We start from the raw sequence: 12,333 nt of genomic DNA on the forward strand, positions 1-12,333 counted from the left end.
TCTGTCGTGTCCCCTGTCCACCTTCTCTGGATTAAGGGATCCCCAATAAAGCAGCACCCAAACTGCCCCCAAAGTTCATCTTTGCTTTTACATCAAATCCCAACCACTGGCATAAAAGCCAAGGTTCTGCCTCAGGGCTGGGATGGGTTTGGGAGCCCTCAGCAGAGCCCTGAGCCCCTCATCTCCTGCCACCTCCCCAAGCAGCCAAGGCACACACTCAGCAGGCAGGAGCGGGGTGGGAATAGAGAATTCCCAGCGCTGCCAGTGCCACACGTGCCGCCCTGATTGCACCACGTGTTTATTCTGTGTTTGTTTGCCACGGGTGTTTATTCTGTGTTTGTTTGCCACGTAAGGGCTGATGGCTGTCCCTGCCCTGGGGCAGGGCAGAGCAGCTTCCCTGGGCAGAGCAAACACGGGGTTACAGGCGGTCACAAAGGAGAGTGTCACCCTGGACTTTTAAGATTTTCTAGGCCTTCTAATATGGACATTCTTGTGGTGAACTTTTTCAGACACTTTCTGTAAATAACTGATTGTTTTGTCTTCTTTTATGGAGGGGAAGAAAGTTGATGGACTGTTGGTTTGACCAGTGTCATTAGAGAGGTGTCCCTATCACCCTCCAATCCGCTGTCACTTTTGGAAAACTATAAATGCTGGAGTCAGGGAAATTAACTTCCTCTTCCTTCCTTCACCTGAAGAACAGCGGTGTGCTTGCATTCTTTCGTGTCCGATAGTGACATGAGAGAATGGCCTTTGGAAATGTGTCCCTGCTCCTGGATGTCACCACCACCAGGGAAAGCACTGCAGGATGCAGCCTCCACCTCCCAAAGTTCCTGGATGAAGCATCCTGTGAGTGTGGAGCTGGCCCCGCATCCCTGTTGCTGGGGGGTTTATTGCAGAGATGATCCTCTCACCCCAAGGAATTGCCAGGTGCAGTTCCATGGAAGGGAGATGTGTGTGCGAGCCATGGAAACAACCACACAGAAAAAACCTCCATGGGGGTGGGCACAGAGGGTGTCTGGTGGGATGGGGGGAGCTGAGGCAGCACAGAGCAGTGACCTGGGTGACCCAGCTGTCCCTGCCAGGTAGGAGTTGAGATTTAACCAGTTTCTCCTTTCCTGGTGTTTGCTCTGGAGAAATATCCCAAACTTCAAAGGAAGTGTTATCTGTGGCGTCAGCACACAGCACCACGTGAAGCAATCCCCAAGGCTGCAAACAACCTCCCTGCCAAGCTCCAGAGGGCCCAGAAAGCCCCATCATGGATTTTGAAGGCACGAAAATGGCCCCATGACCCCATTTCCAGAGACCCCATTTGGTCCCTGCTGTCTCTGCAGAGCTGGATGCTCCTGCCTGTGCTGCTGCAGAGCTGGGGCTGCATCCAGCTGCTCCTGGGGGTCCCACAGGGCAGGTCTGTCCTTTGGAAGCAGCAATACTCACCTTCTGACCCTGGCCATGAGATCCACCCCTGCATCCATGCAGGATGTGTCCCAGCTGCAGCCAGGGAGAGGGGAAAGAGCTGTGACACCCCTTTGTGCTCAGCCTGAAGGTTTCACCCCCTCCCTGTGCAATCTCCAATTCTTGGAAATATTAAGCAATTGGAGAGGAATCACTTTTTTTTTTCTTATAACCAAGGAGAGTCCCCTAATTCCTTGTTGTTAAATACCATAAAACAACATAAATAATAATGGTGTCTCTGTGCTTCCCTCCCTGCAGCCCTGGGGAACAGCACAGCAACACCTGGGACTGGTCCTGGCCAAGGCCACCCCGGCCCCAGGGAGAAAGGTGGGCTCAGACCCCATGAGATGGGCTGAAACATCAACTTCCAGCTCCCCACCTTCAGGGAACAGAGCAGGTGCCTCTAAAATATCAAATTCCAGCTTCATGGCAGCCAGAACCAGTTGAGTGAAGGCAGAGATGTTTAATCTGTGCTGGCTGCTGTGGGAAGAGCTGCTAAAACCAGGGATGTGTCTGGCACAGCCCCCAAAAAACCCTTGTGCTGGAAATGGCAGATGGAGGGGGAAGGAGCCTGTGCAGCCATCCCAGCATCAAATCCCTGTGCTCATGGGGTGCTGCGGGCATGGCATGGGAGCAGCTCCACCACTGGGGTTTATGGTGACAGACACACGGTTTAGGAGGCTGATACTGGCTGGGGAGGGGAATGGTACCACTGGGGTCCCTTCTGGCCTTGCAGAAGGGACTGGGAAAGGCACACATGGTCCCCAGACTGGGAATGAGACAGCACAAACACAGCCCTCACTGTGCTCTCATCAGGAATAATTCTTCCCGTATGAGCACGTGCTTCTTCAGTAAATACTGATTTCACTTATCAACAAATCCAAGTTTATTGACATCAGAGACTTTGAGCCAGGACTGGCAACTCTGACATAAATTGTCTGAATAATGCAATGTATCCTCTCCTCAATGGTTGCTATGGGTACTGGGCCAGTTTAGCCTCCCTCTATAAACATTGGCTGTGAAGGGAATGTGGAAACTTATCTAAAAATAAAATACTATGCCCAAATCTTTGAGAGAAAGGTGGTTGAGATGGCAATAAAAAACAATAAATCTCTGTGTAATGGTTCTGAAGTGATGAAACACAAACACAGCATTTGTGAGCCCTTCCGCAGGAAACGGAGGCCGCACTGAAAAGAGACCAACACTTTTAATTCTGCTGAGCGATGCCTGCAGGGTGAGTTAATTACAACGTGTAAAAGCAAAAGGAAACGGAACCGTTTCGTGGAGGTGACACTGAGAAGAGGGAGGACCCTCTGAGGAGGGGACAGCGGTGCTGAGATGTGGTGCCACATTCCAGTGGCCCCACAGGAGCCAGCAGCAGCACAGCTCCCTTCTCCAGCACCTGCTCCTTTGGTCACTTACAGTTTATTTCTCAAACTGTTCTGGGAATCTGTGAAAACAGAGCCTGGGGCTGGAGCATCACCTCTGGGACCTTTCTGTTCAAGGCAGGATTCAGCACTGGACAGTTTTGGGACAGGCTGGTGGCAGGAGCAGAGGGGCACATCTGTACCTGGCTGCTGCACGGTGTGGAAGGCAGAAACAAACCTTGCCCTCTCTTCCCTCCCTCCCTCCACTGCCCCTGCAAGACCATGGAAAACAGCTGGAAGGCACTGGGTGGTGGGAAAGGCAGCAGGACCCAGGGGAAAGGAGGGGCCTGGGTGGGAGAGCTGCGAAGTGCAGACAGGGATTGACTCTTCCCCTGGGTCTTCTCCATGCTGGGGCTTCCCCACGGGACAGCTGCCATCCCTGCATGCCCCTGGGCTGTGCTTTAGGTCATACATTCACATTCCTGTGCTTTTCAGTCACTTCTCTCAGAGCCTTTGCAATAGCGTGGGGATGCTGCACGGGTGGGAAACTGCAGCTCTGGATGGGGAGGTTCCTTTCCCAAAAAGGAAGGGGTTGGTTTTTTGGGTTTGCAGCAGGTTTTGATGTTGTTGAGCTTACAGCAGTCACCCCTGTTCCTTCCCCGTCTGTGTTTGAATCCTCAGGGGCTCCTGAGCTCTCTCCATTGCTGGGCCTGAGCTTTGTCTGCACTCGTGGCTCTCAGGCTGCACCTTCAGATGATCTTCAGGACCAGCTGGAGCTGGTGCTTCCATTTGCTCACAGCTCACTCATGAAAGGCCCCTGGTGTTTCCATCATTGCTCTGCTTTCCCTCCAGTCCAAAGGGAATTCCTTTTTGCCTGCAGATCTCCAGTAATGGATGTGGGAGAAGAGGTGGGGAGGTCCCACCCTGTGGAACTCCCAGGAAAGCATCAGGAGCTGCAGAGACCTGGGCAGAGCCCTGGGGACAGGGACCTCCATCTCCCATGGCTGTGACAAGGAGCTGCCACCACGCTCAGGCTGTTCCTCTGGTCACTTCCAGTGCTGCATGGAGCTCAGTTAGCTCATTAAGGGTTGCTGGGTTAATTAGCAGGATACATCTCAGTAGAAAAATGGGCAAATTGGACAGTGTGGGGACCAGAGAGGCAGGAGGTACCCCAGAGAGTGCCCTGCAAAAGACAAAAGGACAAGAGTCCATTGGGGACCTCACTGGTGCCACAGCAGCTCTGTGACAGCAGCACAGTGCTGCCAAAACCTCAGCAGTGCCCTGGGATTGTCCCAGCTCTCCAAAACCCAGCAGGCAAATGCACTGGGGGCTCCAAGGTGGCAATGAACCCCCAGGAAAGGAGCCTGGCCAGGAGCTTGTGCTGTTGGAGAAGCTTTTGGCCCCCCAAACAAGCCTGGGCTGAGGTTTTAGGGTGAGCCCCCTGGCAGAAATGTTCCTGGCTCAGGCAAGGAGCATCTAGAGCAGGGAGCTCTGATTTCCCTGAGGGATGAGCAGGCACACATGCCCTCTAACACCATCCCTGCCACTCTCTGGAGCACCTGCCATGGCCAATAGTTGTATTTTTCTGCCTGATTCAGATGAAGCCTGGAGCCTCAAAGCTTCCCAGCAATTTTCCCTCGCGCTGATTCTCAAGTGTATAATCAAAATAATTTGGGGGCTGCTGGTCGGGTGCCAAGGGGCGGACACGACTGCTGCTGTGAGAAACCTCTCTGCCTGGGATTCTGCACAGCCTTGAAGCTCAAATGCTTTGAGAAGAGTGGGAAGGGCTCTGGAGGAGCCAGGGAAGGCAGGGCTGGGCTGGGGGGCTCGTTGGTGGGGGGTTCAGCAAAGCAGCCCCTGAAATGCTCCCATCAGCAAACGTACCTGGGGTTACTTGCTCTTCACTCCCTTCTGCTTCCTCCGGTAGATTTCCTCTGTGAAAGGCCTGGAGTTGGCAGGATGGGAATTTGGGGAGAGAGGGGGGCAGAGACAGAAAAGAGGGGCAAAAGAAGGGAGGAAGAATTAAAATCAAGGCTACTGAGTGCTCACCTCTGGGCCTACAAAATTTGTCCTTCACAGGTTGGCACAGCCTGACTATTCCTGTGCCGTGGCAATCCTGGTTTCAGCCTCTCTGGATTGTGGAGCAGCTACAGAACCATCCCTGTGCCAAGCAGGACAAGGCTCAGCACACACCCAGACTGCCCCTCATGCAGACCATGGCTCTCTGCATCTCCCCCTCCCTTGCAAACACAAAAGACCTTTCACTGCTGAAGTACAACTGCTGCTTCTGGGAGTTATTTTGTGCTGCTCCATCCTGTGCTGCTGGCTGGGCTATTGTAGTGCAAAACAGCAGAGAAGCCCATCCAAGGAACTACAAAATGCAAGTGCTTCTTGTAGGGGGCTCTTGTGAAGACACAATGAGTCCTCTCACTGCCTTCCTTATTGTTCTTCTATAGACAGAATCTGGCACCCAAAAGGAAAAAAGGCCTCATTTTGATAAAACTAAAAAAAACCACACAAATGTTCCTAGAACTCAGCAAATAGCTTCAGAGTGGAATCTGCCCATTATCAAAACAATTGAAAAAAAAAATTCCTCTGTTTTCCTTCTTCCCTGCTGAATTAATAGGAAAAAAAACATTTCTACTTGTGCAGTTCTCTGAAACCTCGAGAGTTAAAGCTGGTAGAAATAATTAGAAGCTCTCCAGTTGTGCACAGCTACTCACCCCTCGTACAGCACAGCAATTGTGTAGGAAATTGCCACTACAGCTGTCAGCAAAAGGCCAGCTGGGCTGGCGTGCCTGTTTTGAAAGAGAAGGAAAAGATCAGGTAAGTACACGGGCTTATGCAAGACCTGGTTGAGAAAGTGAAATGAGACACTGGGCTGCAGAGAGCTCTTGCTCACTCATTAAACAGAAGCAAACAAAAGGGCTGGGGTTTTTTTTGTGCTTAATGTTAACTGTCTTAGACAGATGTTACTTGGCAAAGGCTCTTCCCCAGCCTCCTTCAGTGACTTCTTTTAAGTCTGATCCCTGCACGTCTCTGCTGTGAGAGCTCCTGCTTTGATGCTAAATCCTGAGATTATGGGGCTGTTTAAGGGCTGAGCAGCTGCTGACACACAGCTGCAGCTCGCAGCCCATGCTCCGAGGGACGTGGCTGATGTCCCAAAAAGGTGCCACCCAGGGTACAGGGGACACCAGGCAGCCAGAGCAGTGCATGGCACACCACACATGCAAGTGGTGGCTCAGCCAGTGCAGGGATGGGGATGGGAAGGGATGGGAAGGGATGGGAAGGGATGGGAAGGGATGGGAAGGTCCATTCCTGCCCTGGGAAGGGTGCTGCGTGGGTGCTGCACTGGGGCTGGGTGCTGGGGCCTTGGTTCACTTTTAAACCCATTTCAACAGGGATCAGGAATGTGTCCTCCAGCCAGATGTCACCAGGCACAGCGCAGGGCATCGATGCCACCACTGCTCCTCACTGTGTGGTTATGGGGAGAGATGAACAAGAACTGAGGACACAATGGAGATGGCTGCTCCTTTTAGCAGAGGCTTGGGGACCAAAAATCCTCATCACCTCCTGCTCTGAAGAGAGATGTCATAGAATCCTAATCATGGAATGGCTTTGTCTGGAAAGGAGCTCAAACCTCATCTCATCCCACCCCTGCCATGGGCAGGGACACCTTCCACAATCCCAGCCTGCTCCAAACCCTGTCCAGCCTGGCCTTGCACGTTTCCCCACCAAGGACCAGCTAAATACTTTATTTGCTGACAGCCAGCTCCCATCCCTCTCAGAGCTGCCACCAGCAGTTAAAGACAATCACCAGTGTCCTAATTAAGGGGGACAATTAAGATAAGCTTTAAAGTTTCTTCCAACCCAAACCATTCTGTGATTTTATGAGGATAAACATCCCACAAGCCTGGTGCAAGGCGACTTGTGCTGCTGGGAAAACACACCTGCAGAGAGAGACTGAACTACCTAAACCCCACACTGGAGCCACTTTCAGGTACCACCCAGCCTCCTCAGTCCCTGGAGAGGCACCCACAAATCTCCACTTTTGCACCATTTTCATTCTGCAATAACTTTTTCCCTCATTAAGAAGCTTCGGGCAACTTCCTTCTCTCCCAAGCCCCTGCTATTACATGCTTAGTCATGTCTCCTTCTTGATTCCTATCAGAGAGAACAAATTTACATGATTGTTTGTTGACAGCAAGACCTCTAATTGCATCATTTGGCTGCAGCTCCAGCTCTGATTTACACAGCCTGTTGCTGTGAGTTAGAACACTTCCCTACCAGAGGCACACAGAGCTGTCCCCACACGGGGAATGCTCCGTTTGTCTGCCAGGAGAAACGAGGCTGCTCAGCACAGGTGATGAGCAGCATTTGGGTGAACTGTTCCTGTCCTCTTACGAGCCTGACCTACATACTGGGCCACATCTGATTGCAGCAGCAGGGATGAATGAGTCAGGAAGGGTTTGTTGTCCTGCCAGGACTTTGTTTTGGGTGGGAAGTCTGTCTGTCCCCAGCCTTGCTGCAGCTCCCCATGGCTGGGGGTTGTCACCCCCACTTGATGCTTTTAAGGCTGGGCTGGAGTCGGAGGACAGGCTGATGTGATGTGTTTTCATCCCTCTGGATGAGGATGGATCAATCCTTTGGGTTCTGATGCCATGATAAGGAGGGTGATGCATCCCCAAGGGAGGACAAATGTGCTCTGTGGTTTAGGTCTGGCCAGAATCAGAAAGCTGCAGGATTCCTCCAGCATCCTCCTGCTGCCACCAGGATGGGACATCAGCTCTGGCCTCTGAGGGAGACACCTGACATCTTCTGAAAGCTCTGGGACCTCAGGAGAAAGAATGGATGCCCCAAAAAATCAGCCAATGGAGAGTGTCCAGAGAAGGGAATGGAACTGGGGATGGGTCTGGAGCAGCTGAGGGAGATGGGGGGCTCAGCCTGGAGAAAAGGAGGCTCAGGGGGAACCTTCTCACTCTCTCCAGCTCCCTGGCAGAAGGGTGAAACCAGGGATACAACAGGAAAAGAGGAAATGGCCTCGAGGTGCCCCACAGGAGGTTTAGGTTGGATAATGGGAAAATTTCTCCCCTGGAAGTGCTGTCAGGCCCTGGCACAGCTACCCAGGGCAGTGGTGGAGCCACCATCCCTGGAGGGATCTAAAAGCCTTGTAAATGTGGCATCTGGGGACATGTTTCAGTGCTGATGATGGCAGTGCTGGGTTAATGCCTGGACTCGATGATCTTATCATTCTTTTCCAACCCAAATGATTCTGTGGCTGTATGAACCGAGGTCCCAGGGAAGAGAAAAAGCCAAAAACCACCGTGAGAAGGGCTGTGCTGAGCTCCCCCCAGGCAGGTGGGTGGTGTCTGGGTGCCACTCTGCACAGCTCCAGCAATTTGTTCACAGCAATTATTTGTCACGCCTCGCTGGCCTTAATGGTGGCAGCCTTTTAACGAGAAAAAGGAGGCAATCACTGCTGTCCCCAGCTGCCTGCAGCTGCTCCTGCCCAGAATTGTGCTGGAAGAGCTCAAGGAGAGGGGTGAAGAAGGGATTCTGCGACAGAAACAGCTCAGCAGGTTCCAGTGGATTCTGCAAAGGTTTTAGGAAGCAGTTTGATGCTGATTTTAAAACAAATAAAGATCTCTTTTAAATCCTCGTGGTCAAATCCCTGCTTCTGTGCTGCTGTGGGGGTTGTGGTGTGGTGTGGGGGGACTCATCCTGCCCCAGCTCTGCCCCACTCTCCACAGCAATACAAACATTTCCCACAGCAATACAAACATTTCCAGGGTGCTGCTGCAGAGCAAACAGCAGTGCCTCCCTTTGGCATTTAAATCCTGCACCACTTCCCAGGATTTAAACCCCATCCAGTGCCAGGAAGGGAAGCAGCCTCGTGCAGCCAGCCCTGACAGCACCTGGGGGGGATTTCAAGTGCAGAACTAACAGCAACAAGGCTCAGTGGAGACAGGAGAGAAACCATCAGCTTTACTTATTACCAGGGGCTGCACACATGGCTGGAAAAATGACCAGAATGTGGCAAAGCACTTCATTTTTTCCACCCAAGCAGGGGAGAGGTGGTCACAGTCAGGAGCACCAGTGCAAAATGCCACTGATAACAGCCTGCAACACTCCATGGGCTCCTGAAGTAACACAGCCAGTTTTGGTTTTTTTTTTCTTCTCCTGGGCAAATAAATAAAATGTGATATTAAATGAGAACCACATCAAACTTGTTAGACTGAATAGAGTCTATTGCTCATTTGCTGCTAAATTACAGCCTATTCATTTCCTCCTAAGCAGGCTATTAAGCTGTGCTGGAGCACACAAGGAGTGTTTCGGAAGTGTTTTCACCGTGGGCTGGGGGAAAGGGTGCCTTGGCTTGTTTTGCTTTTTCCAGAGTAATTGCAGGGTCACACTGCTCCCCAGCACCAGTGCCCTGCCCCTGCAGAGTGACACCCTGCATGAATTTGGCCCTGAATGTTGATTTTTCCACGTGCAGAGCCTGCCAAGGACCCTGTTCACTGCAGAGCATTTGCTGATGCCTCCTCTCCCCCAGCACTTGGCCGCTATTTATTTTTCTACAACAAATGCTGCGAGTGTTTCGAGACAGCACAAGATTTTCCACGCACAAAAACAGCCAGGGAGGCAGAAGTCAGGGCAGGCTGCACCTTCCCTGCCATCCCAGAGTGTCTTTTTGGCCCCAAATGCACCCTGGCACCCCATGCCCTGCCAAGAGACCCCAGAGTGACCCTACCACCAGAGGTGTGTGCAGGGACATGTACTCACATGAGGGACCAGCCCAGGTAGATGGCTGTGCTGCCCCAGTACATGGGGTTATCCAGGATGCTGAAGGGGAAGCTGGTCACTTTTTCCTCCATCAGGATGCCAAAGTAATCACCTAAGAGCAAGCAGAGAGGTTTTGGTTAGGCTCCATGAAATTGGGATTCATGGGGGGTTTTGGCACATTGATACCCTCCCTGTGCCACAGGGCATCCCTGGCAGGGATTCACAGCAAAAGGTTTCAGCACTGACTTCCAGGCTGAGGAAACAGCAACAAAAAAGCTGTTTGTTTACTCTGTGTCTATCAGCTTTTCCAGGAATGGCTCTTTGCCCACAAAAGGCTCCTGCATTGCAATGAGGTTGTGGCAGCCACGTCCCTCATCAGGACACAGCTCTGGAGGTCCCAAATGGTTAATTCTGGTTTTCTCATTTGTAAAATTGCCTGTCAAATGCCACTCCACGAGGAAGCAAGTGCATGGGATCAAATCCATTTAATGTGAAAATAAACCCAGTGCTGTGAAATGGTGTTTGGAGCTGTTTTCATCATGACCACCAGAACCAAATGCCCTCATCCATAATGTCACTCTTATCTCATAGTTCAGAGAATTTCTCAGAATTTCAGAAAATAGCACCTCTGCCTACAAAACACTCAGTTACTGGCACAATGATGATGATGATAATGGGTGATTGTCATCTGTAATGAGGAAAGCTCTCAGAACTGTCAGCATCCAACCAGCTCCCCATCTACCTTGGAGTAATCCTTCCACCCTCCTGAAAGGAGCTTGGGAAAGAAATTACAGGGAGATGTGCAGTTTGTGAGCAATATTTCAGAGGGGTAAAGGGCCAGGATGCAGATCTCTGGTTCTGTTGGTCTTACAAGTGAGACCACAAAGCACCACACATACAGGACTTTAAATCCCTCCACTGACCTGGGCACCCCGTGCCAGGGCTTGACAACCCCTTGGGTGAAGAATTTTTTCCTGACATCAAATGTCAACATCCCCTGGTACAATCTGAGGTCATTTCCTCTTGCCCTGTCCCTGGGAGCAGAGCCTGACCCCTCTCTGGCTGCCCCATCCTGTCAGGGAGTTGTGGAGAGCCAAAAGGTTCTCTCTGAACCTCCTTTTCTCCAGGCTGAGCCCCTCCCAGCTCTTTCAGCTCCTCCTGGTGCTGCAGACCCTTGTCCAGCTGTGCTCCCCTGTGCTCCATGCATGCTCCATGTCCACAAGCACTGGTCCATGAGGAGCAGCCTGTCCCTCAGCCACCACCCCGGGCTGAGCTCCCAGCTCTGCTGCCAGCCCTTCCCTGACCTTGGGCAAGGCTCCTCTGGCCCTCCAGGTGCTATTGTGCACTGATCATAACATCAGTCTTTCTTAGAGCACGGAGGGTGGTGAGGATTAATGTATGGTGAGAAAGTGCTCACAAATCCAGATGAAAGGCATTACAGGAGTGCAAACTACTCAAGGTTATTATTATTACCTGGATCGTGGTGTAATTTCTTTGACCTCACATGGTGCTAAAACATTTATTTCTAAGGATAAACAGCCCCTGCCCAATTACACAATGCTTTTGGGTTTTAACTGCAGGCCACTAAGTGAGATAATTGCCTTGTATTCATACTATATGTTCTCACAGTTACTTGGCAATACATCTCTGAGATTGTTCTGGTAGAAAGAACACATCACCCCCTGCCACAGCCCGTTTCTGTGCTTTCTTATGTGTCAAAATGCTTCATTATCCCCTGCCCACCCTCGCCCTTGAGCTGAACACCTCATTCCCCACATGGCCCTGGCACTGAGGAGGTTCACACAGAGCCCTGGGTCCGTGGGGCTGGCAGGGGCACATCTGTGCCCAGCACTGGTGGGGCTGTGCAAGCCTCCAGGCAGGCTCCCCACGAGCAGGAGCACACAGGCAGCTGCCCAGGAGCTTTTCCAATGTAATCTCTGCCTCTAAACCTGCACAGCTCAATGAACATGAGCACCAGAGAGGTGGTTTCTATGTGTTTATGTTCAGAGAGGTGCCTAGGGACAGGTCTGTGTGTGGTGTTGCACAGCATCACCCTGGGCATCTCCTGTGCCTTCACTGAGCCCTCAAATCAGGAATCAGCTCCTTGCCAAGCTGAGGCACTAACAGGAGCTATTTTTTGCTGGAGGTCTGTGCAGCCATCTCACAGCTCAGGGTGGGATCACAGCAGCAAAAAGCCACTCTGCAAGGTCCCCCAGAATGCCTGGAGCCTGACCTGGGCTGGAGCATCACCTCTGCTTCACCCCAGAGAGCTGTCAGCTTCTCCAGGCCCAGCAACAGACTTTGGCAAAGTCAGATTGACTTGAAATCTTGGTCAGTGCTGGAAGAAATGTCACTGGGGTATGAGGGCATGAGGCAGATGGGCTCAGACAGGCAAAGCAGCCTCTCCATGTCCTCAGCCTTGAGATTAGCCCAGCCCTCATCACTGTGTTTTTTGGGAAACAGGGCAAAAAAGGAGGGTGCTGAAGTGATGCTGAAGTGATGCCTGAATCCCAGTGAGGGCACAGGATGGAGACAGGGCACCAGGGATGGCTCTGCCAGGGACAGGGGCCACATCCAGCTGCTGCAAACAGCACCTGGAGCTGGTGCTGCTGTGCTGGAGATGGGGTGGCACAGGCAGGCTGCTGGAGAAGGGTGACTCACACAGCTCCCACTGCACCACTGAGCCCACACCAGAGAGACAAAGCGTTCTGCAGCTGCTCCAAAGCCTAAT

General features: G+C 52.0%; 1 protein-coding gene across 1 annotated transcript in view; it reads right to left on the minus strand.

Moving 5' to 3' along the window:
- Positions 1–2,605: 2,605 nt before the first annotated feature.
- Positions 2,606–12,333, minus strand: part of PEMT (phosphatidylethanolamine N-methyltransferase) — a 40,868-nt gene continuing 31,140 nt past the window's right edge. Inside the window, exons 5-8 of the mRNA XM_005425938.2 lie at positions 9,603–9,714; positions 5,543–5,617; positions 4,704–4,764; positions 2,606–4,002 (exon numbers count right to left, since the gene is read on the minus strand). Of these exons, the coding sequence (XP_005425995.1) occupies positions 4,710–4,764; positions 5,543–5,617; positions 9,603–9,714 (242 nt within the window). The 3' untranslated portion in view covers positions 2,606–4,002; positions 4,704–4,709. The remainder of the gene's footprint in view (positions 4,003–4,703; positions 4,765–5,542; positions 5,618–9,602; positions 9,715–12,333) is intronic.

This window comes from Geospiza fortis, unplaced genomic scaffold, assembly GCF_000277835.1.
Source record: "Geospiza fortis unplaced genomic scaffold, GeoFor_1.0 scaffold213, whole genome shotgun sequence".
NCBI lineage: Eukaryota > Metazoa > Chordata > Aves > Passeriformes > Thraupidae > Geospiza > Geospiza fortis.